The sequence below is a fragment of the Triticum aestivum genome, chromosome 6A (genome assembly GCF_018294505.1).
Source record: "Triticum aestivum cultivar Chinese Spring chromosome 6A, IWGSC CS RefSeq v2.1, whole genome shotgun sequence".
NCBI classification, from domain to species: domain Eukaryota; kingdom Viridiplantae; phylum Streptophyta; class Magnoliopsida; order Poales; family Poaceae; genus Triticum; species Triticum aestivum.
This window is the reverse complement of record NC_057809.1, coordinates 459717000-459742037: the sequence shown is the minus strand read 5'-3', so window position 1 is coordinate 459742037 and position 25038 is coordinate 459717000. Positions and strand designations below refer to the sequence as shown.

Genomic DNA, 25038 nt, shown 5'->3' with positions numbered 1-25038 from the left:
GTCACGCCGGCTCCGGCGACCGGCCTCGCCCCGCCGCCTCTCCGCCGTCACGCCGGCTCCGGCGAGCTCCCTCCCCGCCGGTGAACAGTGCCCCGACGAACCTCGTTATTCGCGTCGTCCGGATCTGAGATCTGTTTTTTAGGGTTGACTTTTCTCAGAAAACCCTAGCCCATATGCTCATGTTCATAGCCTCGTAACTTTGCATCCGTAGCTCCGTTTTGGCATATAGCATATTAAAATGTTCATCTCAGAGAGTACATCATTTCATTCCATTGCATCATTTTCATTTGAGTTCATCTTGATGCCCGAAATGCTGTTAGAAGAGGGCTACTTGAGATATTCGTTAGATCTGCTGCTCCATTTAGCTTTTTATCATTTTTTCCATGATTATTGTGTGCATGATATGCCCATGAGTACTACATATGTTTTGATAAGGGTTTTGTCATCTTTCCAGATGTGCAACCCATGTATTTTTGTGATGTGTGTGGTGACTAGCACAAGCTTGCAAAGTGGTGCACTTGGTAATTCTGATTTCAGGGACTTAGCATTTCCACTAAGTCCTTGAGCTATTTATCTCATATGGCCATATGTTCATGTTGTTTCCTAGCGATCCGTGCCTCTTTTGAGGATGATCAGTAAGGATGTTTTGTTAATCTTGTAGTGCTCTATCCATCCATGTCCTTGTTTGTAATTTTGGAGCACCCTAGCTTGAGTTAATCGAGCTCTACTTTTACTACTTTGTGAATCTGGGCAGATTGTCAACTTGTTTGCAATTTTGCCGATGATGTTGTAGTTGATCCGTGCATGCTATGTTATTGTTCTTGCCATGTCTAGCTTTCATTTTGTGTATTCTTAATGGGTGTATGCTCAGCTTGTCATGACTTGCTCTGTAGTGAGTGCATCGAGCTCGTAAACATGCCTACTTGAGTTATGTTTCAGCATGTGCCAGTTTTCACTAAGTCTGAAAATTGATTATATTTTTGCTATGTTCACATGCTTACAATTGTATTTTCTGATCCCTTTTGGCTCAAGATCACTAAAGGACTTTTGTTAAGCTATTTGAGTAGCTCCATACCATGCTTTACTTTTACATGTCCAGGTCCTGTAGCATGTAGTTTTGTTGCTCCGAAGAGTGCTATCTGATCTGAAATTCCAGACAAGTGTTGATTTCACTAAGTCTGAAATCTGTTTGCCATATGCATTTTTGTCATGCTTTTTTTAACCTGTTAATGGATGAATTGGCCGTAGCTCAGTGCTAGACTTTTGTTAAGGATCATGAATACATCCCTGCCATGTATTTTGTTGTCATGTTTGGGTGCTGTAGCATGTTCATCCCGTTGCATTTAGATGGCTACTTGCTGTAAATCGCAGACCGGTGTCATATTTGAATCGCTTGCCATTTCCAAACCGTAACTCCGATTCCGGCGTTCTTTATATCGTTTTCAAGCGATTTCATCTCATCTTTGTAGTGGCACACTTGGATTCCCAAGTTGAGGCCAAGTTCATGCATCCCTTGTCAAATCTTGCATATGCATCCCGCATCGCATCCCGCATAGCATATCATCTTTGCATCATCTTGTTTGGTCCTTGCACGTGGTTGATTGTGTCCTTGTTGCTTGTTTGTCTTGTTTGGGTAGAGCCGGGAGACGAGTTCGCTAATAAGGAGCCCGTTGAGTTTTCTTTCGAGGATCCAGTCAACTCTGACAACTGTGTAGGCAAGATGATCATACCCTCGAAATCACTACTATCTTTGCTAAGCTAGTTTGCTCGCTCTTTTGCTATGCCAATGCTACGATGCCTACCACTTGCTTTCAAGCCTTCCAAATTGCCATGTCAAACCTCTAACCCACCATGTCCTAGCAAACCGTTGATTGGCTATGTTACCGCTTTGCTCAGCTCCTCTTATATTGTTGCTAGTTGCAGGTGAAGATTGGAGGCCGTTCCTTGTTGGAGCATTTATTTACTTGTTGGGATATCATTATATTATCTTGTTATCTTAATGCATCTATATACTTGGTGAAGGGTGGAAGGCTCGGACTCTCGTCTAGTGTTTTGTTCCACTCTTGCCGCCCTAGTTTCCGTCATATCGGTGTTATGTTCCCGGATTTTGCGTTCCTTGCGCGGTTGGGTTATAATGGGAACCCCTTGATAGTTCGTCTTGATTAAAGCTTTTCCAGCAATGTCCAACCTTGGTTTTACCTTTTTCCACCTAGCCTCTTTTTCCCCTGGGTTTCTGGAGCCCCAGGGTCATCTTATTTTAGCCCCCCCCCCCCGGGCCAGTGCTTCTCTGAGTGTTGGTCCCACCGAGCGATGTCCGGGGCTACCAGGGGCAACTCTGGGCTGGCCTACCCGACGTCTGGCTCATCTGAGTGTGCCCTGAGAAAGAGATATGTGCAGCTCCTATCGGGATTTGTCAGCACATTTGGACTATGTTGCTGGTCTTGTTTTAACCTGTCGAAGTGTCTTGAAGAACCGAGATACCGAGTCTGATCGGAATGTCTTGGGAGGAGGTCTATTCCTTCGTTGACCGTGAGAGCTTGTCATGGGCTAAGTTGGGACTCCCCTGCAGGGATTTGAACTTTCGAAAGTCGTGCCCGCGGTTATGGGCAGATGGGAATTTGTTAACGTCCGGTTGTAGATAACTTGAACCTTAACTTAACTAAAATGAATCAACTGAGTGTGTTACCGTGATGGCCTCTTCTCGGCGGAGTCCGGGAAGTGGACACGGTGTTGGAGTAATGCTTGCGCAGATTGTTCTCTAGTTTCTCGCTCGTGCTTTGCCTCCTCTTCTTGCTCTCTTTTGCGAATAAGTTAGCCACCATATTTTTGCTAGTCGCTTGCTGCAGCTCCACATATTTTACCTTGCCTTACCTATAAGCTTAAATACTCTTGATCGCGAGGGTGCGAGATTGCTGAGTCCCTGTGGCTCACAGATTACTATTACACCAGATGCAGGGCCTGATGATAGCGCTCCAGGTGACGCGCTCGAGCTCAAGTGGGAGTTCGACGAAGACTCTCAACGTTACTATGTTTCCTTTCCTGATGATCAGTAGTGGTGCCCAGTTGGGGGTGATCGGGACCGTGTCGCTTGTTGGGTTATCTTTTATTTTGGCGTCGTAGTCGGGCCATGAGTGTTTGGATGATGTAATGTTATTTATGTACTTGATTGACGTGGCGAGTGTAAGCCAACTATGTTATCTCCCCTTTTATTACATATATATTACATGGGATGTTGTGAAGATTGCCTAACTTGCGACATATGCCTTCAATGCGATTATGCCTCTAAGTCGTGCCTCGACACGTGGGAGATATAGTCGCATCGAGGGTGTTACACCCTTCTTCTTAAAGGTGGTATTCTGCTGGACAGAGTTCTTTCCCTTGAACTTGTGGAAGTTCTTCTGCACCACATTGGCGCTAGAAGAACCCTCTGCCCCTTTCACGTGCGAGTCCTTTGCTCTCGAGTTCTGCTCAACACTGAGATGACCAATGACATCCTCAACAGAGAATTCACGTCTCAAGTGCTTGAGAGGAGTAGCAAAGTTCCTCCAACTAGGAGGGAGTTTTGCAATAATGCAACCCGCGATAAACTTGTCCGGTAACTCACACTTCAGGAGATCCAGCTCCTTAGCAATGCACTGTATCTCATGAGCCTGATCCAATACAGAACGGTTATCAACCATCCTGTAATCATGGAACTGCTCCATGGCATACAACTCACTACCAGCATCAGTTGCGCCGAATTTGACTTCGAGCGCATCCCACAAGTTTTTGGCAACACCCATATGAATATAGGAGTCAACCAACTTGTCTCCAATCACACTCAGAACTGCTCCCAGAAAGATTGTGGTTGCCTCCCTAAACGCCTTCTCCTGTTCAGGAGCAATCATTTCTATGAGGGACACACCACCAACCCAGAACGCGTTCATCGCTGTGAGCCACAAGGTGGTCCTAGTCTGCCAACGCTTAAAATGCGTCCCGGTAAACTTTTCCGGTTTCAGAGTAGCAGCAAAGCCTTGAATCGAAAAGTGCCTAAAATAAGGTTTTTTGATTGTTGGAAATATTAGCACTTTTCCGATTAGACTTATCCACGAGTTAACAGTAAGCATGGCATAAAAGGTATGCATCTCATAGCGATACCTAAGCATACTAGCACATACAGAACATAGAATCGAACCATCTATGAGCAGCACATATACGGCTAGCATAAGTACGAGTAAACGAGGGATGAACAAATCATACCCTCCGGTTGGCCAGGCCAACGCGGCGGCGGCAGCAGCAGCCTCGGCGTCGTCCGTGGCCTTCTTCTTGGAGGCGGCGTCGTCGGCCATGGTGTCGATGCAGGGGAAGTAGTGGAAGCAGAGGCGAACGGAGTTGGGGACGGATCGGAAGCAGTCGCGTCGAGACGCTCCCCAAAAACCTTATTGCCGTTCTCCCGGGCAGGATCTCGAACGACAGGGTTCCGGAAGCACTTGCTCTCCCGACCAGCCGTGCACGCGATCGTCGAGATGGGATCGCCGGAGGCAGCACAGAGTGAGAAACAGTAGATGACGGCTAGGTCACGCGAGAGGAAGTGAGTGAACCAAACTTGGTTACTTCACTGGCCAGAGCCTTTTTATATAGTCCGTAAGGAAGAAAGTCGTGGGCCTTGCCGAGGCCCACGACCGAGTCGGCCCATTCCCGGCAAGGGAGTCGTTGTTCCCGAGTCGACGAATAATCCCTGATTAATTAATTCGTTCCTGAGCGGCAAAAATAAACTTCGGCTCATTTCCGCAACCCGCGGCGTGGCGAGGCGGGCGGCGGAGGAAGAGGAGCGCGCGTGTACCACTCCTCTTCCCAAGCTCCCAGTGACAAGTGGTAGAGCAGCCCTTATAAAGGGGTCTCAACTCTTCTCAACTAGTAAGGTGGGACTAAACTTTTCACCACCTGCCATCTCATACATGGGCCTCAAGATTAATCAGGGATTAGTGTTTTATATGGGCCTAAGCCCATCCATAATCCAACGGTCTCCATACCTAGCACTGACTGGGCCTGCACGTGCTGCTGTGCTGGTTGATCCTGTCTACTTTGAGGTTGACCTCAAGGTGAGTGGAGCTGGGCAATCCGAGGATCAAGAGCTAATCTACGTAGCCTCTCCGTTCAGGAATACCCAGCCGCCTGATTCATCCCTGTTTACGTCTGTCTACACCAACAAGATCAGCGCACTCGACTTGACATTTGGCCACATTGTTGGGTCAGTAGAGGCCTCAGTCAGTATGAAAGTCGTCCATGGGCCGTGGCCAGATGGTTTCCGAGGCTCTTTTGCTGCAAGAACTGCCAGCATAAATGACATGACAGTTTGGTTGCTTGAGATCGGTGATGATAATGGGTTGCCTCTTGCTGATGATGGCACCATCAAGCTTCAACGCCATGTTGTTTGTGCTGAACTTCAAAAACGAGAGTATCTGGAAGTTTCTGTCAGCGCTTATGGCGTCGGTGGGCAACGATTTGATGACGGTCTGCATTTTACGCCTCAGGAACGCGGTAAACTTGAAGGTACAGTTAATGTTGATTCATGTGAGATTGAGGTCACTGTGACCTGGTCCCTAATCAAATTTTGCTAGGAGGAATCTAACTTCAGTGGTGTGTCTGGCCAGTTGACTGTTTACCCTCCTGTCCAAGTTCAAGATGTTTGAAGTGTTATTTTGTATTATTAACGTAAATGACAATCCATATTACATATTGTTGCATGTATGGACAAAAGTTTGATATGTTGTCGTTCAGTATTTTGTGGTAAACGAATAGATTTTTTTTTGCGGGGCAAAACGAATGCTTACTGGTACAGGCAAGTCGCTGGTTCAGCTTCCGCTGCCAACTTCTCGGCTAAAAGCTGAAATCTTTTAGATCAACTGCTGCGATTTTATTAACAACCAGCACTCTGATGCCACCAAGGCCAGTGTACAAGGTCAACAAAAAATGCATGTAGGCATGGTGTAAAAAACTGATACTCCCTTCGATCCATATTAATTCTCGCTCAAATGGATGTATCTATCATTGAAATATTTGTTAAATACATCCACCTCAGCGACAACTAATATGGATCAAAAGGAGTAAATAAAAAGTCCACATCTACCATGTGCCAAAATTGCACATTCAAATTCCACTCGAAGTTAGCTTCAAAAAGAAATATCCACTCAAAGCTTAAGAAACAAAAAAACATAATTCAGTCTATGAACAGCACCAAATTTAATTAGTTTGACTCACAGGAGGTACTCACCCATAAATCAATGTACTAAATGACTAATTCGCCCACTGACCCTTGGAAAAGTTATTTTGAATCTGGCCCCAACATTCATGCCTACCGAACTGACTACTATGGTACATGTAAACGCTCATTCTAACGAGGCTTGTTTGACCTATACGGTCCATGATCGTCGGTCGTGCCGCCGACAATGCACGGCCTTGTCCCGCCTAACGGACAGGCACGATAACCCACATGACCCCTGGCTTTTACAGATGGTAGACCATCCGAGAGCCTTCACGTATCTGGTTCTCCGGATAAATATTATCGGATTTGCTATTTCATATCTAGATGTGAAATAGATACCTCACATCTAAATCTTCCACCATTGGATCGGCGTTGATTTTGTGGTTATCCTGCATCGTATTTGTCTCGCCGGTCTAGTACGCCGATATTGGCGGGCCATTAATCGTTTTGTTTATCTCGGCCGTGTCTCAAGTCTCTGTCCGTCCTGTATGTAAATCTCAGGCAGCTTTTGGTCGGCCGTTTGTTTGTCACGTGCAGCCGCTTACCGTTGGTTCGTTGGCCCCTTCTTCCATTTTTTTTGCCGGCCTGCTATCGTGGGTCATTTTTTTTTGAGGATCGTTGCTTGTATTTTCTGGATCGTGGAGAATAGGAAGACTTAACGAACACCATATACAAAGGATCTGGTGTTAGCTTATGCTCTCACTCATTCTCTATTTAGGCACTTTCTCTCCCTTCATCTGTCCCATTTATTTGAGCTGCTTTTTTCCTTTTTGTTGTTATTCTCCTTTTTAATTTTTTCCCCCTTTTTTCAAATTCATGATATTTTAAGTACATGAACATTTTTTGAAGTGTGTGACCACTTACTAAAATTCACAAAATTTTAATTTGTGAACACTTATTTGAATTTACATTTAAAAAATATGAATAAGGGTGTGTGTGTTTGTTTGGGTCCGCACTTGCATGTCTACTATCGACTCGTAACTAAGTGTGTGTGTGTGTACGCGCGCGTTTGTTGGGACCCCCGGTTGCAAGCCGACCATCGACTCACAACTAGGGGTGTGTGTATTTGTCAAGAGTCCCCAGTTGCATGTCAACCATTGACTTGCAACTAGGGTGTGTGTGTGTTGTCGGTGCCCGATCATCGACTCACGACTAGATGTGTGTGTTTGTTGAGAGTCTCCAGTTGCAAGCCGACCATCGACTCGCAACTAGGGGTGTATGTGTTTGTTGAGGGTCCAGAGCTGCATGTCCACCATCGACTAGCAATTAAGAGTGTGTGTGTTTGTAGAGGGTCCCCAACTGCATGCCGACCATCTACTCGCAACTAATGATGTGTGTGTTTTGTTGTGGCCCCAAGTTGCAAACGACCATCAACTCGCAACCAGGGGATGTGTATTTATCCGGGGCCCCAGTTGCAAGCCGACAGTCGACTCGCAACTAGGGGTGTGTATGGGTTTGTCGAGGGTCCCCAGTTGCAAGTCGACCATTGATTCGCAACTAGGGGTGTGTGTGTTTGTCTGGGCCCCCAGTTGCAAGACGATTGTCGACTTGCAACAAGATGTGTGTTTGTTTGTCGGGGCCCCAGTTGCAAGCCGACCATCCAACTCGCAACTAGGGTGTGTGTGTGTGGGTGGGTGGGTGGGTGGGTGGGTGGGTGTGCGTGCGTGTGTGTGTGTGTGTGTGTGTGTGTGTTTATCACGGCCCCAGTTGCAAGCCGACCTTTGACTCGCAACAGGTGTATTTGTGTGTTTGTCGAGATCCCTAGTTGCATGTCAACCATTGATTCGCAACTAAGGGTGTGCGTGTTTGTCTAAGGCTCCCAGTTGCAAGCCAACCATCGACTCGTGACTGGGGGGAGGGGAGGAGAGTGTCTTTCTACGGGTCCATCGACTCAACAACCAAGGGCGCGTGTGTTTTGTCGAGGGCCCCTCATTTGCAGGCCAACCATTGACTCAACAACTAAGGGTGTGTGTGTTTTGCTGGAGGCCCCAGTTGCAAGCCGACCATCGACTCGCAACTAAGCTCGTAGTTTTGTAGTTGTCCCAGTTGCATGTCTATCCTCGGGTCACAAATGAGCTCGTAGTTGTCCTAGTTGGAAGCCCACCCCTGTATCGCAACTGAGCACGTGTTTTTTCATCTCAGTTGCAAGTCCACGCTCTACTTGCAACTGGTCTTGTTTTTTGTTGTTGTCCCAGTTGCAAGTCCACCCTCGACACGCAAATGGTATCGTAATTTTGTGTAGTTGTCCAGATTGCAAGTCCGTCCTTGACTCGCAACTAGGATCGTAGTGTGTTTCATCCTAGTTGCAACTCCACCATTGACTTGCAACTCGACCTACGCATATGTTAAATGCGCAGCATACATTGTTTTAATACTCTGTGATTTTTTTTCAAAACAGTGTTATAAAATTTTAAACGCATGGTGAACATCTTTTTTTAAACAAGTGACGAGCAATTAATTTGTGAGCTTTTTTTAGTTCACGAACATTTGAAGTTTCACGACTTTTTTAAAATTTACAAATGCTTTTATAAAGTTTGCAAAAATATTTTTTGTATTTAAATACTAACATTTTTATGCAGAGAATTTATTAACATTTTGTTGTTTAGCACTTTTTTCCCATTTAATTCGATTTGTTCTCTGTGTGAGGTGTTGTAGAAATAGGCCTTACTATATCTCTGCTTTTCGTGGGAGATGTTGACAACCAAAATGAGAAAAGCTAGACCTATCTAGGTACGATCACAAAAGAAAAAGAAAAGGGACACTGCTCACTGTAGTAATGCCTAACAAGCAAGCAGAAAAAAATAGCTGATGAGCTATCGTAGCGAAAGGTAAATTTGGCAAACTAGTCTAGTCAGCGTTGTAGCACACTGCTCACTGTAGCTGGACAACGACACATGCATGCAGTAGTGGTACAAGGCACACACAAAATGCCACAGTGCGCGAAGACAAATCACAGCTTGATGCGCCCCGCCACAGGTCACGATGTATAATTTCCCGACAAACAAACAATATAAGAGATCGTTTAGTTATTACTAACAGAAGGTGATGTCATGTTAGATGTTAGATATTATCTCACATCTAGATAAGATATAGTCAGACCCAAATATTATTGGATAATGGAACCCAGCCAAGAACAACAGGGGTAAATCCACGTGGGAGGCACGAAAGGGGGGAGAATAACCATCGACCCCAATGAGTATCCAGGCCCACAGTCAAATTCAAAATCAAATGCCAGAATTGATGCCTCAATTGACTGAGAGCGCCCCAAGCCCTAGGGAGCTTAGTGAATTTAAGGATAAGGATGTTAAAACTAAATCATAACCCCCATCAATTTAAAGAGTACATTACAAATCAGAAAGTTTCAATTTGAAGGGAACATCTCAATTTGCAGCTTGGCGCGTCCGAAACACCTCTTTGGCAACCCCACAATACATTATTTCACCACCAAGCCAAACAAGAAAATTCCAGCCAACAGGAGATCCACCAACCACATAAGACCCTTGCACTGTTTTCACGAGGTGCTTTGGGTGATTTGCCATCTCACTGCTTAGGGTTCCCTTTCCCTCTGATATTTTCTCTGCTGCACTCGCTGAGTTATCACTTGTCAGGCTTGGGTGGCCGGTGCACCATCATTTGCAATATTAGGAGGAACTGCAGGCTGACCTGTCGGAGGAACTTGATTTCTTTCTCCAGAAGGAATTGGCTCTGCGGACTCATCCTTCACAGCTCCAGCTAAAGGCTTCTCTGACGGTTTCATGGGTTCAGAAGAGACGCCGAGATCAAGCCTCATTTTCTTGGAGAGTTCCATAACTGTCTTTATCTCTGAATCACAAAAAGGCAATGCATGTCAAGATCCAGCAAGTTGAAAGATAAAATGATGAATAAAACATGATATACCTCTGGCAGTTTAATTAGTTATTTTCACAACCTGGGAGAGTTTTGTAAACATCTACCATGATATGTATGAATTCCTTAACGGAAAAAATGGATAGAAATGAAACAATATTTTGTATGAGTTACAGTATTGAAGAACATATTTTTGCATAACTAACACCGCCAAGAATCTAGAGCGACATGGTGCATAATAGGTTCGTCAGATGAAAAGGATGTTACTGCATAAACCCAATTTCTCACAGGTCAGTCATGAATGTAGAATCTAAGACATAAAGACAAGCTAATAAGTAGTTCATATGCTTCAATCTGCAGGATTGTATAACATAGACTGCATCAAGCTCAAAATGCAAATGCACAACTAGCTGATCCGCACGCAAAAAGGATCAACAAACTATGCTTCGCAAGAACTTGATTACAGAACCAACAAAAGAAAGATCAGTGTGATTAGCTAAAGTCTCAACTGTTACACCTTGGAAGTGGAATTTATGTTGGATAAGATCAGTGTCCCTTATTCTCTCTTTCAAGTATTGCTTGGCACAAAAAACCATGAGACAGCAAGTAACAGCTATGGTTCATCCACAGTATTGGTATATTTTATCCTAGCTCTCAAGCTTATGATATATTTCTAAAATGCATAAAATTATATTTGCTGGTAGTAACTAACCATTGAACAACAGCGCCAAACCAAATAGATACTTCTCCATAGACAGACCAATAAACTACTCAGAACCTATCCGGTACATCCCCTCCTTTCAGTGCTTATATACACCCCACACTAAAAGAATACTCATCGGTTCAATCCTCAGCTTGTGGACTTCACCACATTTGTTAGAGTTGTGTCGAATATTGTGTACAAGGTAGGTTGCAGTTGGACTATGAGTTGTATTGTGTTTACATAGGATGTGGAGTCGTGTCCTAGTAGGACACTTGTATCCTAGGCCTCTCTTATATAGCGGGGGTAAACACACGATGTAACCTATGCCAACATAATAGCACCGGAACGCAGGGGAAGCCGGCGGCATGTGCCGGTGTCCAGGGCGACCGGGTGCGGTATTGTAGCGGTGTCATGGGAAGGAGTGCCCATAGTCAGGCCCCGGGGATGTAGCCATATCGGTGAACCTCGTTAACAAATCTCGGTGTCGTGCTGGTGTGATTGCTTGGTCCTCGGATGATCGACGGTATGCCTCGGATTTATTCTAACAAGTGGTATCATGAGCTAGGTTATGAGGCGGTTATTCAGTTGATCTAGAGGTGAAGATATCGTGGAAGAATCAACTGTCGAGATTGGAAGAGACGACGTGACGTCACTATCGCGTGAACAACGCCAAGTTGAAAGATACTCGGAGTCGGCGAGGTCAGGACGTGGCCTGCGGCAACGCAGCTGGCAGCTGGGCCAAGTGCGGTCCGGCCGGAGGACGCGGTCACGCAGTCCAAGCAGGCGTGCGGCTGGAAGGGTTAGCGGCGTCGTACATGATTCGACGAGACTTGTGTGGTTCAGCGATATCAGCTGGATGCAATCAGACACAGACGAGTATGTTGGAGGTCTTGCTGATCGGATTTGGTTTCGGGGAGATGCGTGTGTAGCAGTGGATCGATCGAAGCGGCACGGATCAACCTGGAGGTGATGCTGCCCAGGTGCGTGCAGGCAAGGCCTAGTGTGGTCTACGCGTGGAGATACGATGTGCAACACACCAACAAGCTTACGTGAGATTTGTTTGGACAAAAAAAAAGTCTTCGTGCATACACAAGAGAGGCTACAAGCAAACAGGGACAAGGAAAAGGAAAAATAGTGTTTTGTCTGGACGGAAGTTTTCCTTGCTGGGTCAAGTTTGTTGTGAGTGCTTTCAGGGTGTGCGTGAGGACAGCGACGGGCATATGGGCTTGGAGAAGTCTGGAGTGTGTCACGGCAGAATCATGCATACACAGGGCATCCAAGATATGCACAGATGTGCGAGCGGTCATGGTGCAAGGTGGAGCATGGTTGTAGCCGGACAAGTTCGGCTGGGTCGGACAGGTCAGTCTGACGGATCGACGCGAGTCGGTTGGTACAGAAGACGGTGGTGGGATCGGCGAGGACGACATAGGAGCGTAATGCTGATGGTGACCGACTTCTAGGCGTGGAAACACGTGGCGCATGCCCCGAGGGCTTGTGTGGCTTAGACAAGACTATGGCGCGGGATTGATTCAAGGTGGTGTATACATGGAGCTTGAAGTCGATGAGGCGCCGGGGTGGACTGATCATCTACCATGGAGTCATGTTAAAGGTGGAGCTGGAGTCTGACGGAAGACTTCACTTGGTGCTGATTGAGGGGCTACGGCGTAAGACGTCAGAGAGTCGAAGCCTATTTCAGCAGGAAAAGCGAGTGACATGCAGTTCGGATTGGAGCCCAGTGGTCTGATGGAAGTGTGAAACTCGTCACCGGTCGGTGATAATCCGTGGTACTCTGCAGTGGGGGTTGAGTGGTGTGGGTTCGCGACCCTTGAGACTCGACCGGGACAGCGGAGGCTCGCCGCGGTAATAGCGGCGAGGCGTGCGGCACGCACGGACATGGAGACGGGCCGGGGCTTGGTGGTTATACATGTGGTGAGACAACTGCGAATTTGACTCGGGATGATTACAAGCAATGGTGAAATTCCTTCCAAGTTTCAGACAGACGGTCAAGAAAGGAGCGGTGATGTTGAGTTCAGGTAACTCTTATGTGTGACACCCAATATGTGAGTTGTTCACTTTCACGCAGATCAGTGATCAATGTGTGATGGCGTTGGATTGATACTCCGGAAGTTGGGAGCATAATCTAGAGTAAAGAGGTAATTTTGCTCGAGTGTTGACCGTGGTCAAGAAAAGAAGGGACTACAAGTTGCAGGTGGAGTCATATGGGGTCTTTGGAGTAGCAGCGGTACTCATGGGATAAGCTCAAGTCCAATGTACATGGAAGTTTGATGCATGGACAATTTCAGGGTGGTCGAGAATATTCGCCAAGGTGGAGTTTGTTAGAGTTGTGTCGAATATTGTGTACAAGGTAGGTTGCAGTTGGACTATGAGTTGTATTGTGTTTACATAGGATGTGGAGTCGTGTCCTAGTAGGACACTTGTATCCTAGGCCTCTCTTATATAGCGGGGGTAGACACATGATGTAACCTATGCCAACATAATAGCACCGGAACGCAGGGGAAGCCGGCGGCATGTGCCGGTGTCCAGGGCGACCGGGTGCGGTATTGTAGCGGTGTCATGGGGAGGAGCGCCCATAGTCAGGCCCCGGGGATGTAGCCATATCGGTGAACCTCGTTAACAAATCTCGGTGTCGTGCTCGTGTGATTGCTTGGTCCTCGGATGATCGACGGTATGCCTCGGATTTATTCTAACAACATTCTCCAGGTTAAGACAGCTCCCCTCTGCTGCCGGCAGTGTGGAAAGCATAACTGAGGATGCTTCTGAATGAAATTATGGTATGAAAAGGGGTTCATATTCGGATCCATGACCGAAGAACCTTTTGTTTCTCTATTTTTCTTTCCTGTACCCTAGGTCGTCTAAAATAACTGATGCCTTTCTAACATGGCATATGTTCGAGAGAGAGAAAAATACCTCTCAGAATCTCGCGAGCAGCATCGCTCTTCCGAAAATCAGTAGCTTCGTGAACCTTTAAAACAGAGGTAAACAGTTCAGAGCAAATTACCAGCTCAACAATGCATACCAAATATTTCATCAAACATAAGCACGTGAGAGTTCAGATTGGTAGATTTCTCCTGCGGTCTTGCAGCCTAAAATTTGCCAACAACCAAGTTTTCCTGAGGTAGTGAGGTTAAGAGAACAACTAGCTAGCCATTTCCACAATGCATAGCAACTGACTAGTATTGTGAAAAATATTACAGTGTGGCATGAGAGAGTGCGGACCTGGACGAAGCGGAGGCGGAGGTCGGCAACAGTGGCCCGGATCTTGTAGTAGGCGGAGGTGTGGAACCCCGCCTCCTCCAGCTTCCGCCTCTTGGGCGCCGGCGCATCGGGCTGAGGAGGAAAAGGAGGGGGGAAATGGGAGACCTTGGCCGCGATTTCCGGGGCTGGAGGAGGAGGAATTGGCCGACCGACGGTCTCGGCGGTTGCCGTCGGGGCGGCCATGTGGTAAGGACTATGAGAGACCTTGGCCGCAGGCTCCGTCGTTGTTGGAGGAGGAGGTGGTGGCGGAGCGGCGGTGTCGGCTCCTGCGGTCGGAGGGGATGGAGCTGGCGGCGGCGGCGCGGAGGTGTCGGCGGCTGCGGTCGGAGGGACTGGAGCAGGCGGCGGCGGGGCGGAGGTGTCGGCTGCTGCGGTCGGAGCAGCCATATCAGAAGAGGCAAGAGAGAACTTCGCCGCGGGCTCCGGGGCAACTGGAGTCAGCGGGGCGGCGGCGGTGTCGGCGGCTGCCGTTGGAGTGGCCATGTCACGGCGTGGCTAGGGAATGTGTTATTTTCGACTGCCGGCGGCGGCGTGCTTGGCCTGGCCTGGATCTCGGCTTCGGTGTGTGTCTGGTATCGATCCAAGCTAGACCCGCGGGCCGCCTTTTTCACCGGTAACTATATTTTTTTACCCAAACCATAGATAGACGATAGTAAAACGAAGCAAATCCTGATGTTTTTTTACAGCTAAAATTACCATCCGAAAAAAAACTAAAAGAAAACTGAAAACTGCCATCCGAAAATAAAGTTGTCACTCTCGCGTCACTAAATTTGCCGTCACAAAGTTTAAATTGATATGTGTTTATGCCATACGTATGTCACTTATTAGGATTTTTCTAAAACTTGAAAGCTTAAACTTTATGGGAAACGCTTACCATCATCCGAAATGACGCACACATCGCTCGTCTTTGTGGCCGTTGGATATGATTTGATCGGATGGCTTGGGTAGCAGTCTATTTATGTCGAGTAATGTGATTGTATTAGAAAATATAGATTAGACTGGAAAATATTCTGGTTTGCCTTATATTTCAAGTAGATTATATACTCATATATATATATATATATATATATATATATATATATATATATATATATATATATATATATATATAGATGCGCTAAAGTGAGCCCGAGCGCATTGTGCTTATTCTACGCTCCGACCCGTGGAGCGCACCATGTTTGCTAATCGGTTACGTCATTCTTTAATTAGCGCAGCCACATGCATGCATATGGTAAATAACTTAATTCATTTACTATGTTTGGCTGGCGTTTTACTAGCGTGCGAATCGAGGATGCAAGACGAAGTACATTGCAGGTTGGCCGTAATTCATTTAAACCTGTTACTATATTTATCATGGTTTTTTACTAGCATGGGAAACGAGAATAAAGGATGGGACCAATGCATGCGGATGGTAACTGTTTTAATTGGGTTACCATTCCTACCATGTGAAACAAGAGTCCATAAAAGCGTACGATGTAGACATGCAGTAACCTAATTTGTTCTATTATCAAGTTTTTCATGAACAATTACTATGCTACTATAATTCTCAAGGTTGATTACTATATGCCATTCCAAGGAGGCATATAGAAAGAAAAAAATGGTGGTGGGACCATGCACCTGCATCTTCAGCCAGTAACCAAATTAAATATGTTACTACCTTTCTTATGGTTCATTACTATGTATCATTATTAGCATGGATGTAAAAAAGACAAAAGGTGGCGGTGCGTGAACTAGTGGGTGGAGATAGTAACTGAAATTATTGGGTTACTATATTTCTTATGATTGTTTACGATGTGTTGTTACGGCCATGCATCTAAAAAAAGAAATGATGGCGGGACGGTGACCGATGCATGCAGATGGTAACCGAATTAATTCTATTACTATAATATTCTACAGATTTTACTAGCAGGTGGAAGAATAATGCCGATTAAGCAGAACGGTGCGTGCGACACAGGCGGAGCGCAGAATAAGCGATTTACGCTCCCGCTTAGTTTAGCGCCACCGTATATATATATATATATATATATATGCTCACCAGGCTCAAGCAAATACAACGACAATTTCATTAAACCTCTCTCGTCCTTCTAACATGGTATCAGCCTAATCACGATCCAAACCCTAGCCGCCGGCGCTTCCGCAACCGCACGCCGCCCCCGGGGCGGTCGGCCTCCATGACCGCCGCCGGGGGCCGCGCCGCCCGTATGTAGGGTTCGTCCCCCGGCCATGTTGGCCGGCTCCTCTAGAGAGTTTTTTTTCTCGATCCTTTGATACGAGTTTTCTCTCTCGCCGGTTGCTTTGATCGGCGCCTTCTTTTTGATTTTTCGGTCTATGTGATCCGGTTTGCGTCGCCCACCACCGTCGTTGATCCCGTGTGCCTCTACTCCAACATCGGCGCAATCGACCGGCTTCTTCACCGACCAGGCAGCCTCGCGCGTCTGCCCGTCGGTCGCCCCGATCCGGCGGCGTCCGCGCGACTTCCCGCCGGTCGCCCTACCCGGCGGCCTCACGTCATGCGGCGACCCTTCACCGCCGCCATTCGCGTGACGGCCTATTCGTCGATCTATGCCGGCTGTCACCGCCCTGCTCCGACCGGGACTCCCGCATCACCCCGACCCGGCGGCCTCGCGCCATGCTGCGGCCAATCATAGCCGCCCTGCCACCCCATGAAGACCGTCCCGAGTTCAGCGCGCCCCTCTACCGATCGAGCAATGGGCTGCCGCTGCGTCGCCCCATCGGGCCGCAACATCGTCGCCCCGTGGTTCTTCTCCCAACTGCACCGACCCGCGTCACCGCTGCGTCGCCCCATCGGGCCGTAGTTCCGCGACCCGCGGTCCACCGCCGCCCAGAGGCCGTCCGCTCCAGGTCGTCCCCGTGGCAGCACCGACCCTCGCGCCGCCACTGCGACGCCTCGTCGGGCCGTAGCGAGCGTGGCACGCGGGCCATGCCGCCGTCCAGAGGTCGTCCCCGCGGTTGCACCGACCCGCGCTCCTCCGTCGCGTCGTCCCTTCGTGCTGTTGCGCCGCGGCCCGCGGTCCCTGCCGCGGCCCCGAGGTCTTCCCGCCATCACCCCGACCTGCCCGCCGCCGTTGTGTCGCCCCTTCGGGCCGTAGCGCAGCGGCCCACGGTCCACTTCGTCGTCCACGCGCGTTGACTTCCCATGGTATGCGTCGCGCCGTCTCCCTTGGCGCGGGAATGCCACTGTCCGCGCCGGTCTCCGTCATGCTGTCTGGTTCTTCGCCTACTTCGAGCACCGCCACCGCGCTCCTAACCTAGCTGCCGCCACCGCTCTTCTTTGGTCGCCGCCACCACTACTCACGTAGCCACCGCCCGTCCACCTCCTTCGTCTTCGTCAGCACCAGCCCGTCGCCAGCGTCGCCGTCATCTACCCCGACCACTTCGTCTACTCCGACCACCGTTGGTGACATCGGCCCCGCGCCGATGGATGCCGCAATCATCGTCGACTTCTTCTTAGCTGGCCTCTCCAACTTCTTCGACATGACGTACAGCTCATGCAGGTCCTAGTCTCCGCGTGCCCGGTGTTGGCAACACCGCCGCGTGCCTTCGTCTACGATGTGTCCCCGGGCTTGGCAAACCCGCCACGACGCGTCGTCAACAACATCTCCTTTCCGGCGCACCATTACTTCGACACCACTGCGCCCATGCTAACTCGGCGCCCCCTTGCGCCCACGGCTCCACGGTGACTTCCTCAACACCGGCTACCCCAACTTGACATCAACCACGACATTCTTTGCACGACTACCTCGACCATGGCTACACCACCCTATGCTCTCGGCTACATCGACAAATGGCACAAAGGGCTACCGCCTTTGTAACGCCCTCGATGCGGCTATATCTCCCACGTGTCGAAGCACGACTTAGAGGCATAATCGCATTGAAAGCAATGTCGCAAGTGAGGTAATCTTCATACAACCCATGTAATACAATAAGGGAAAAGAGATACATAGTTGGCTTACAATCGCCACTTCACACAATTACATGAATAAAGCATTACATCAACCAAATACAATCAAGGTCCGACTATGGAACCAAAATAAAAGAATAACCCCAAATGCGACAAGGTCCCCGATCGACCCCAACTGGGCTCCACCACTAATCAACTAGAACGAAACAACACAAAGGACAAGATCTTCATCGAGCTCCTCCTGAGCTTGGTTGCGTCATCTGCACGGACTCAACGGCACCTGCAAACTGGTTTTGGAAGTATCTGTGAGCCACGGGGACTCAGCAATCTCGCACCCTCGCGATCAAGACTATTTAAGCTTATGGGTAAGGTAAAAGGTATGAGGTGGAGCTGCAGCAAGCGACTAGCATATATGGTGGCTAACATACGTAAAAGAGAGCGAGAAGAGAAGGCAAAGCACGATCGATAAACTATGATCAAGAAGTGATCCTAGAACAACCTACGTCAAACATAACTCCAACACCGTGTTCGCTTCCCGGACTCCGCCGGAAACAGACCATCACGGTTACACACGCAGTTGACTCATTTTAATTAAGTTAAGGTTCAAGTTATCTACAACCGGACGTTAACAAATTCCCATCTGCCCATAACCGCGGGCACGGCTTTCAAAAGTTCAAATCCCTGCAGGGGTGTCCCAACTTAGCCCATCACAAGCTCTCACGGTCAACGAAGGAATAGACCTTCTAGCGGGAAGACCCGATCAGACTCGGAATCCCGGTTATAAGACATTTCGACAATGTAAAACTAAACCAGCAACACCGCCCGAATGTGCCGACAAATCCCGATAGGAGCTGCACATATCTCTTTCTCAGGGCACACTCAGATTGTCCTAGGTACGGGTAGGCCAGCCCAGAGTTGCCCCTGGTGGTCACCGGCAGCTGACAGGTTGGACCAACACTCAGAGGAGCACTGGCCCGGGGGGGGGGTAAAATAATGATGACCCTCAGGAGCGCGACTCCCAAGGGAAAAGAAAAGGCTAGGTGGCAAATGGTAAAACCAATGTTGGGCATTGCTGGAGAAGTTTTACTCAAGGCGAACTGTCAAGGGGTTCCCATAATAGCCCAACCGCATAAGGAACGCAAAATCCGGGAACATAACACCGATATGACGGAAACTAGGGCGGCAAGAGTGGAACAAAACACCAGGCATAAGGCCGAGCCTTCCACCCTTTACCAAGTATATAGATGCATTAATTAAATAAGATGTATTGTGTTATCCCAACAAGTAAACATGTTCCAACAATGAACGATCTCCATGTTCCAACAAGGAACAAAACTTCAATCTTCACCTACAACTAACAACGCTATAAGAGGGGCTGAGCAAAGCGGTAACATAGCCAAACAACGGTTTGCTAGGACAAGGTGGGTTAGAGGCTTGGTTCAACAATATGGGTGGCATGATAAGCAAGTGGTAGGTATCGCATCATAGGCATAGCAAAAGAGCGAGCATCTAGCAAAGCAAAGATAGTGATTTCGAGGGTATGATCATCTTGCCTGAAATCCCGCAAGGAAGAAGAACGAGTCCATGAAGAAGACAAACGGACGTAGACAAACGGGTCCTCACAAACACGATGTTACTGGAACCAACCCGAAGAAGCAAACACCGGAAAGAAATACACAACATAGTAAACAACCAACACATGAACATGGTATGATATGCGGGATGCGGTATGCGATGCATATGCATGATTTGACAAGGAATGATTGAACCTGGCCTCAACTTGGAAATCCAAGTGTGTCACTGGAAATATGATATGAAATTGCTTGAAAACGATATAAAGAACGCTGGAATCGGAGTTATGGTTTGGAAATGGCAAGCGATTCAAATATGACCATGTTCTGCGATTTACAGCAAGTAGTCATCTAAATGCAACAAGATGAACATGCTACAGCACTCAAACATGGCATAAAAATACATGGCAGGGATGCATTCATGATGCTTAACAAAAGTCTAGCACTGAGCTACGGCCAATTCATCCATTAACAGGTTCAAACAAGCATGGCAAAAATGCATATGGTAAACAGATCTCAGACTTAGTGAAATTAACACTTGTCTGAAATTTCAGATCAGATAGCACTCTTCGGAGCAACAAAACTATATGCTACAGGACCTGAACATGGCAAAGTAAAGCATGGCATTGAGCTACTCAAAGAACTTAACAAAAGTCCCTTAGTGACCTTGAGCCAAAAGGGATCAGAAAATACAATTGCAAGCATGTGAACATGGCAAAAACATAATCAGATCACAGACTTTGTGAAAACTGGAGCATGCTGAAACAGATATCAAGTAGGCATGTTTACGAGCTCGATGCACTCACTACAGAGCAAGTCATGACAATCTAAGCATACACCCATCAAGAATACACATTATACAAGCTAGACATGGCAAGAACAATAACATAGCATGCATGGATCAACTACAACATCCTCGGCAAAATCGCTAACAAGTAGACAATCTGCCCAGATTCACGAAATAGCAAAAGTAGAGCTCGATTGACTCAAGCTAGGGTGCTCCATAAATGCAAACAAAGACATGGATGGATAGATCACTACAAGATTAACAAAACATCCTTACTGATCATCCTCAAAAGAGGCACGGATCACTAGGAAACAACATGAACATATGGCATAATGAGATAAACAGGTCAAGGACTTAGTGGAAATGCTAAGTCCCTGAAATCAGCATTAACGAATGCACCACTTTGCAAGCTTGTGCTAGTCACCACACACATCACAAAAATACATGGGCTCCACCTCTAAAAAGATGGCAAAACATATAACAAAACTCATGAAGAGCTCAAGGGCATATCATGCACACAATAATCATGGCAAAAATGACAAATAGCTAAATGGAGCAGCAGATCTGACAATTATCTCAACTAGCACTCTTCTAACAGCATTTCGGGCATCAAGATGAACTCAAATGAGAATGATGCAATGAGATGAAATGATGTACTCTCTGAGGCGAACATTTTAATATGCTATATGCCCAAAATGGAGCTACGGATGTGGAGATACAACAGGTCAAAATATGCAAAATAATTAGGGTTAGGGATGAGAAAGTCAACCGCGGGGGATTTCCAGATCCAGATCCAGCGCGGGTATTGTTCATGCACGCAGCCTGAGGTTCGCCGGAGACGGATCTCGCTGGGGAGGATCGCCGGAGTGAGGGGGGCCTGCCGGAGCGGCTCGCCGGCCGGGAGAGGAGGGCGGCGGAGGGCGGTGTCGCGGAGGCCGGGTGGTGGCGCGGCGTTCGGCGAACACCGGCGACGGCGACCACGGCGGCGGGGCGGCGAGGTACAGGCGGCGGCCGGTGGCGGACGGGCGGCGCGCTGGTGGCGTTGAAGCGCGGGCCCGGCACGGAAGTCCGGCGCGGCCGGGGCACGCGAATGCGGCGGCGGGCGGCTCCGGGCCCGGGCGGGCCTGCCTCGGGCCCCACGGGCCGCGGCGGGAGGAGGGAGAGGCGCGGGATGACGTGGCGCAGGCTGATAGGCCGAGGGCGGCGACGAGGGTGACGTGGCGTCGCGCCATTGGTCGAAGTGATGTGGCAGCGGCGGTGCACACGTCCAGCGGCGGGACGGACATGTCCGGTGGCGCGGGGAGGAGTGGATCTAGGGTTCATCCGCGATTTTTGGGGAGGGGATCACATATTTATAGGTAGAGGGAGCTAAGAGAGTCCAAATGAGGTGCGGTTTTCGGCCACGCGATCGTGATCGAACGACCGAGATGATGGAGATGTCTTAGGTGGGTTTTGGGCCAAATTGGAAGGGTGTTGGGCTGCAACACACACGAGGCCTTTTCGGTCCCTCGGTTAACCGTTGGAGCATCAAACGAAGTCCAAATGGTACGAAACTTGACACGCAGTCTACCGGTAGTAAACCAAGGCCGCATGACAAATCTCGGTCCAATCCAGAAATGTTTAACCCCCATACACGAAAAGAGGTAGAAAGGGACACCGGGTGACATAGGAGCGCCGGATTGCAAAACGGACAATGGGGAAAATGCTCAGATGCATGAGACGAACATGTATGCAAATGAAATGCACATTATGACATGATATGCAATGCATGACACGCAAGCAAAGACAACGCAACAACAACGAATAACTGGACGACACCTGGCACATCGGTCACGGGGCGTTACAGCCTTGCTTGAGCAACCTCGTCGGTTTTCACTCCAGCCACGACTCCGTGATGGGTCGACCGTTACGACTGTGGGGGGTGTCCGTCGGCTTGCCTTCGGATTCTTCTCTAGTCTCACCGTCTGCGTCGCTACCGTTGTGACTGCGGGGGGATGTTGAGTAACGTGATTGTATTAGGAAACATAGGTTAGAATAGGAAATAGTCTGGTTTGCCTTGTACTCCAAGTAGATCATGTACTCCTATATATATGCCCACGAGGCTCAAGCAATACAACGACAATTCCACCAAACCTCTCTCTCCCTTCTAACAGTTTACATACTAATTACATACTATTGGATCCGGATCTCATGCGACTCGTTGACTACCTCCTTCGTACTCAACGTGTTTCCTGTGGGGTCACTCGACGTAGGGGCAGTTGCGACAACATCTTTCATTGCATTCTGCAATATCATCCATGTTGCATTCAGCAACTATTACAAATATTTTCCGCAACATGAGCTCTATTGTAGAAAATACTGCAATACCGTCTTTGTTGCAATGATAAAGGCCTGACTGAATCATTGGATGGTGCCACATCTAGCCGATGTCGAGGCGGCGGGTCTTTTGAAAAGATCCACCGGCCGACGCGTAGCAGGGCCCAAAATTTATCCGGTATGATGGAATTTTTATGTTAGTGCATAAAATCCTATGGTAAAAATTCATACAACGGCCTGTTATGCAATTCTAACTCTCCTGCACCACCTACTCCTATTAATACATGGAAGTTTCCTCCTATTGGATGCGCAAATTAATGTGGACGGTGGTGTTTCTAGGGTGGGATCTACTGGTGGTGTTGCGGCCTTTTGTCGCGATGACCAGGGATTATTTTAGGAGGGTCCTAAAGGAAATATGCCCTAGAGGCAATAATAAAGTTGTTATTTATATTTCCTTATATCATGATAAATGTTTATTATTCATGCTAGAATTGTATTAACCGGAAACTTAGTACATGTGTGAATACATAGACAAACAGAGTGTTCCTAGTTTGCCTCTACTTGGCTAGCTCGTTAATCAAAGATGGTTAAGTTTTCTAGCCATAGACATGTGTTGTCATTTGATGAACGGGGTCACATTATTAAAGAATGATGTGATGGACAAGACCCATCAGTTAGCTTAGCACTATGATTGTTTAGTTTATTGCTATTGTGTTCTTCATGACTTATACATGTTCCTATGACCATGTGATTATGCAACTCCCGAATACCGGAGTAACACCTTGTGTGCTATCAAACGTCACAACGTAATTGGGTGATTATAAAGATGCTCTATAGGTGTCTCCGATGGTGTTTGTTGAGTTGGCATAGATCGAGATTAGGATTTGTGACTCCGTATATCGGAGAGGTATCTCTGGCCCTCTCGGTAATACACATCACTATAAGCCTTGCAAGCAATGTGACTAATGAGTTAGTCACGAGATGATGCATTACGGAACAAGTAAAGAGACTTGTCGGTGACGAGATTGAACTAGGCATGATGATACCGATGATCGAATCTCGGGCAAGTAACATACCGATGACAAAGGGAACAACGTATGTTGTTATGCGGTTTGACCGATAAAGATCTTCATAGAATATGTAGGAGCCAATATGAGCATCCATGTTCCGCTATTGGTTATTGACCGGATATGTGTCTCGGTCATGTCTACATAGTTCTCGAACCCGTAGGGTCCGCACGCTTAACGTTCGATGACGATTTGTATTATGAGTTATGTGATTTGATGATCGAAGTTTGTTCGAAGTCCTGGATGAGATCACAGACATGACGAGGAGTCTCGAAATGTTCGAGAGGTAAAGATTCATATATTGGACCATGTTATTTGGGCACCAGAAGTGTTCCGGATGGTTTCGGGTAAAAACGGAGTGCCGGAGGGGTTACCGGAACCCCGGGGGGAACTAATGGTCCACCATGGGCCTTATTGGAGAGAGATGAGGGCCACCAAGGAAGGCCACGCCCCCCCTAGCAGTCTGAATTAGACAAGGGAAGGGGGCGGCGGCCCCTTTCGTACTCCCTCTCCCTCTCCTTCCTCCCCCATCTCTTCCTTGTGGAGGAATCCTACTAGGACTAGTAGTCCTAGTAGGACTCCCTCTCCTTCGGCGTGCCCCTAGGGTCGGTCGGCCTCCCCCTTCCTCCATTATATACAGGGGCAGGGGCACCCTAGAACACACAAGTTGATCTTTTAGCCGTGTGTGGTGCCCCCCTCCACAGTTACACACCTCGGTCATATCGTCGTAGTGCTTAGGCGAAGCCCTGCACCGGTAAACTTCATCATCACCGTCACCACACCGTCGTGCTGATGGAACTCTCCCTCAGCCTCAACTGGATCAAGAGTTCGAGGGACGTTACTAAGCTAAACATGTGTTGATCACGGAGGTGCCGTACGTTCGGTACTTGGATCGGTTGGATCACGAAGACGTTCGACTACATCAACCGCGTTGCTAAACGCTTCCGCTTTCGGTCTATGAGGGTACATAGACACACTCTCCCCTCTTGTTGCCATGCACCTCCTAGATAGATCTTGCATGATCATAGCAGTAATTGTATTTTTTTTGAAATACTGTGTTCCCCAACAGTGGCATCCGAGCCAGGTCTATGAGTAGATGTTATATGCACGAGTAGAACACAATGAGTTGTGGGCGATAATAGTCATACTGCTTACCAGCAACGTCTTACTTTGATTCGGTGGTATTATTGGATGAAGCGGCCCGGACCGACATTACATGACCGCGTTCATGATACTGGTTCTACCGACGTGTTCGCACACAGGTGGCTAGCGGGTGTCTGTTTCTTCAGCTTTAGTTGAATCGAGT

At 48.0% G+C, this 25038-nt stretch overlaps 2 protein-coding genes across 3 annotated transcripts in view; one reads left to right on the top strand and one right to left on the bottom strand.

Annotated features, from left to right (window-relative positions):
• LOC123130841 (uncharacterized) overlaps positions 1 to 5600 on the top strand; it is a 32013-nt gene extending 26413 nt beyond the window's left edge. Inside the window, exon 4 of the mRNA XM_044550641.1 lies at positions 5006 to 5600. Coding sequence (XP_044406576.1) covers positions 5006 to 5600 — 595 coding nt within the window. The remainder of the gene's footprint in view (positions 1 to 5005) is intronic.
• A 3948-nt stretch (positions 5601 to 9548) lies between these two features.
• LOC123127921 (vegetative cell wall protein gp1) lies at positions 9549 to 14669 on the bottom strand. Of its 2 annotated transcripts, XM_044547780.1 has the most exons (4): positions 14031 to 14662; positions 13722 to 13776; positions 9908 to 10066; positions 9549 to 9833 (listed from the first exon to the last, which is right to left on the bottom strand). In XM_044547780.1, exons 1-4 carry the CDS (start codon positions 14550 to 14552, stop codon positions 9625 to 9627), a joined length of 945 nt encoding a protein of 314 aa, XP_044403715.1. In that variant the 5' UTR covers positions 14553 to 14662; the 3' UTR covers positions 9549 to 9624. The 2 variants fall into 2 exon arrangements, with proteins under 2 accessions (XP_044403715.1, XP_044403716.1); XM_044547781.1 differs by having other exon boundaries at positions 9549 to 10066; positions 14031 to 14669.
• Positions 14670 to 25038: the final 10369 nt, after the last annotated feature.